The sequence below is a fragment of the Benincasa hispida genome, chromosome 9, assembly GCF_009727055.1.
Source record: "Benincasa hispida cultivar B227 chromosome 9, ASM972705v1, whole genome shotgun sequence".
Lineage (NCBI taxonomy): Eukaryota > Viridiplantae > Streptophyta > Magnoliopsida > Cucurbitales > Cucurbitaceae > Benincasa > Benincasa hispida.
This window is the reverse complement of record NC_052357.1, coordinates 78,526,977-78,531,691: the sequence shown is the minus strand read 5'-3', so window position 1 is coordinate 78,531,691 and position 4,715 is coordinate 78,526,977. Positions and strand designations below refer to the sequence as shown.

At 38.3% G+C, this 4,715-nt stretch overlaps 1 protein-coding gene across 1 annotated transcript in view; it reads left to right on the top strand.

Moving 5' to 3' along the window:
• The window catches only part of LOC120086514 (ER membrane protein complex subunit 4), an 8,997-nt gene extending 4,626 nt beyond the window's left edge, over positions 1-4,371 (top strand). The window contains exons 3-5 of the mRNA XM_039043201.1: positions 2,073-2,170; positions 2,290-2,355; positions 3,991-4,371. Coding sequence (XP_038899129.1) covers positions 2,073-2,170; positions 2,290-2,355; positions 3,991-4,029 — 203 coding nt within the window. The 3' untranslated portion in view covers positions 4,030-4,371. The remainder of the gene's footprint in view (positions 1-2,072; positions 2,171-2,289; positions 2,356-3,990) is intronic.
• The last annotated feature ends 344 nt before the right edge of the window (positions 4,372-4,715 follow it).

Sequence of the window (4,715 nt, the reverse complement as noted above, 5' to 3'; positions counted from 1 at the left end):
TGGGTTTCCATAGTGGCATAAAATTACTGAAATACAGATAACACCTCGGACTTATCAGTGAGAAGAAAGACCCAAGTAAGTCGAGTGTGGTCATCTATAAAAGTGACAAACCAGCGTTTCCTTGTGGAGGTTGTGGTTGGTGAGGGACCCCAAACACCACTGTGGATTAAGGTGAAGGGTTTGGATGGTTATAAGGCTGGGAGTGGAAGGAGACACAACTCTGTTTGGCACGAATACACACTTCACACTTTAAAGAAATATTAATATTGCGAAATAAATGCGGAAATAAGTATTTCATGTATTGAAAGTTTGGATGTCCTAAGCGGTAATGCCATAACAGAAAATCATTCTCAGAGTTAGAAAAATTTAAGGAGACAAGGCTAGTCCTATAATCATTCCTAGAGGAAGCATCATCAGTCCGGAAGTAGAGTCCCTTATCGTGTCGGACAGTGCCAATCGTCGTCCTTGAGCTTAGATCCTGAAATAAAACAGAGTCGGGTGAAAATACTGCCTAACAATTCAGATCTTTTGTAATCTTACTGATGGATAACAAATTATATGAAATTTTAGGAACATGCAAAATATCTCGGAAAACCAAACCCTCAAACGGAGATAAATGCCCTTTTCCTGCAATAGGTGCGAACGACCCATTTGCAATCCTAATTCATTCGTTACTAGCACTTGGATAATATGAGAGAAACTGATCAGAGGTACCGGTAAGATGATTCGTCGCCCTTGAGTCAACAATCTAAGGTTTTTTTACCGTTAAAACTAATAAGACCAAAAGACTGTATATTGCCTGACTGGGCGATGGTACTGATTCCAACCGTACTCAGGTTGGTCGTACTGTCTGCTGATGGAAACCCAAGTAGGATATTTGTAGTGGGTAAAATAGGGAAAGAATTTACCGGATTTTTAGAGTATACTGGTATGTTGGCCGAGAAATCTGGTTGAGGATTTTTGCCAAGAGCCGTTTCTAAATTTAAAATCGGCATTCGGAGATAAGCCAATCGTTGTCTCACATCATTTGGGTATTGGGTCGAACCACAACCGGCTGGAAACGGGGTAGCCACTAACGGCTGGAAGGAGATCGCCGGCTGGAAGGCAGTCGCCGGTTGGAGGGAGGTCACCGGCTGTAAGGGGTTTGCCGGCATTCAGGAAGACCCTAGCTGGCTTGACTGCTCGAAGTGGTCGCCGGCTCGTTGTTGGTCGAATGAACTAGGGCTAGGCGCGACTCCTCGTAGGTTGGATGGATCGGCGCGGAAGGACCGACCGGCGCGAAGGACTGTGACGGTGCAGAACTTTCTTGTCTCTCCGGCACGAAGGGGCTGTGACGACGCGCGAAGGGCTGTAACGGATCTGGCGCAGGACGACCCATAGCTTGAAACGGCCAGATTTGTTCCTGTCTTCCCGTCGACAATACATCTGGCCTCGACCGGTGCGGCTTGCGGTGACCCACGGCTCGAATCGACCGAAAACGTACCTGTCCGTCCGTCGAGGACTCGTCTGGATTCGCTCGGTGCTTCTGTTTGGTGCGGCGGCTCCCACTGACGCCGGTTCTCCGTTGACTGTCGTACAGAAATCAACTTCGGCAGGGCTGCTTGAAAACACTCCTTTACGGCCGCTTGAATAGCAGTCTTCATGTGAAAACTCGAAGTTCTATCAGCAGAAGATGATTGTGGTTGGTTCTCTTCCATAACGGCTAGGGTTTCGTCGCCTAGCTTTGATACCATCTTAAAAATAAAAGAGTAGGGAAGAGAATAACACCACAGTTACATGGAAACCTTGGTACAGGGAGAAAAACCACGATAGAGACTGATTTTTATTATTAATTCTGATACACAAAGTACAAGAGAATAGACCAAATAAATAGACTAGTGGGAAGTCCTAGGGTACATATAATTTCTAAAATACCCCTAGGGTTACAAGCGGTTTTTCAACAAATGGTTATATAAGATATAAACTTTTGAAACATGCAAGGAAAAATTATATTGTTTTGGGATGTTAATGATTTGATTTTAGTGGTTTATCATATTGTTGCCTGTTGGTATTGATATTTCTTTTCCCTGCAGTCTTTGAGCCTTACAAGGACAGTAAAGTAGATCTTCTTGGACCTAAGTTGCTGTTTATTGCCCTCAACCTCGGAGGTTTAGCATTAGGTGTTTGGAAGGTGAGTTTTCTAATTATTGTTTGTTTTATTTCTCATAATCCCTAATAAGTTCTGAACGTCTCTTTAGTATTTTCTGATCACTGCTCATTTTTCCTTCGTCTCAAATGTGACTCTTGCAGCTTAACACTTTGGGGCTTCTGCCAACACATATATCAGACTGGGTTTCGTCTCTACCACCTGCTCAGGTCAGTATCTTACTCCTATGTTAATATGATTACTTCTTTGTGGAGGCATGTGTTGTCGTGTGCATATCACCTGATTTCTTAAATGACATGTGAAATTTGTTATCTTGTTGTTCAATGATTGTTTTCATCTCTACCACCCGCTCAGGTCAGTATCTTACTCCTATGTTAATATGATTACTTCTTTGTGGAGGCATGTGTTGTCGTGTGCATATCACCTGATATCTTAAATGACACGTGAAATTTGTTTTCTTGTTGTTCAATGATTGTTTCGTCTCTACCACCTGCTCAGGTCAGTATCTTACTCCTATGTTAATATGATTACTTCTTTGTGGAGGCATGTGTTATCGTGTGTATATCACCTGATTTCTTAAATGACATGTGAAATTTGTTTTCTTCTTGTCCAATGATTGAAATAACTTAATACAATGCAACTCATATTGTAAGTGGAAGAGTGGCAGAGTGGCCTCTGATTCGTAATATATATACACACCATGGCAACTCATGGTCTCCATGTTTCAATAACTTCTGGTTCTAAATACTGTGTTTGAGCTAGTCATGGTAGTTAAATACAGTGTTATGATGCAAGTTCCCCATGCTTTCATTTCTGTTAGGAAGCAAGTTCTATTCTTTTTTGGGATAAGAGGAAGCAACATCTATTGTTAATAATCAAGAAGTAATATTTTTTTAATTGGTTCGGTTGATTGGATTTCAAGCCATCTATTTGGTATACTCTTTCAAGTAGAGTTGAATCGTTTCTAATGTGGAATTATTTACGATTGGCTGTGGAAAGGTTAGTTGTAATTAGCTTGATTGCAGGCTGTTATCTAGTTAAGTTGTTTGGATGGGAGAAAATAGAAGGGAAGAATAAGGTATGAGAAAAGCGAACCAAAATATATCTAAATTGGTCGACGCATTATCACCTTGACCAAAAGGTCAGAGGTTCAAATCCCACCCCTTGAATTTTGAACTCAAAATAAGGGATGAGAGAAGTTGTGAGCAAGAATCATACTTCTTTATACCTCTCTATTCCTATGATTATGATAACTATAATCTTCAAATACGGATTGATGTCACCTAACATTTCATAGGATCTAGAGGGTTCGTTTTATTTAAACATTGTTTCAATTGGATCAGAGTTCTTCCCTGTTGTCATTTATAGTTATTCTGATTGTATTTATCAAATGTTAACATGCAATGAATATGCTCCCATCTCTTTAAAATCACATTTTTGGGAAAAGACTCCTTCATGTTTGGGAGTGATTCTAAAATTGTTAAAATCACTTTTGTTATTTCAAAATCATTCAAAATTGCTTTTAATAATCTAAATTCAATTTTAATAGTATGTAAGATGCATTTAAAAGTGTAAAATTAAACATTGAATTGATTTTGAGTGATTAAAAACATGTTTAAGAATGATTTTAAACACAACAAAAGTGATTTTAATCATTACAGAATCACTCCCGAACATGTCATGGACACAATTGAGATGTGCTTGTTTACAAAAGTATAGTAACTTGTCATGCCTATTATTTATTGAACTTTTGGTCATTGCCAGCACTTTGGAACTTATTCTCTAGGATATTAGTCCTTCAATCCCCTGTACCATTGTTAAAGATTCATCGTCTTCTTTCTCAGGAAGTTGAATTTTCCGGTGGTGGCTTTTGTCTTCGCTAAGATGCATGCACGCACAACTCCACTTTGTCCGCTGGCGACAGTGAAAAGAATAGAGGAAATCATGGAAGCTGCTTGTCGATGATCGATCTTCACGGGCGGATTGCTTGTGTTGTGCATGAACGTGATTACGACTCTTTATATTATGCCTGGATGGATTGTGCTTGATCAAGAACAATGTTAGAGATGTGCTGAGGGCACAGCTATTATTTATGGTACTCAGTTTTCTTAAAAAAATTAGTTCATGCTAGTAAAATATTACTGACTGGTAAAACCATCCCATATGGAATATGGTTTAACATATTTTGATTTTTTTAATTCTCTTTTGCATTATTTATGAACAAATGAATCCCTAAAAAATAATGGTAGTCGAATGCATATCAATCTTATAATTGTTTTAATTAATATTTTTCACATTTCAATGCTAAATAGAGACTAAATAAATGTTTAGTTATTGTATTATTAACTTCAAAATAAGAGGTTCAAATTTCTCATTTCACATGTTGTCAAAAAAATAAATAAACTGTCTAGAGTATTTAGATACGGGCACATAATAGTTTAAATTTATAATTTAAGTTTTATATTTTCATGAAATAGTATGATTTGTAGTCTATAATTTATACATGATATATTGTCTCCTTTTATTATATTTAGGGTAATACAGTTGTACCTAAGTTTATACTCCATTT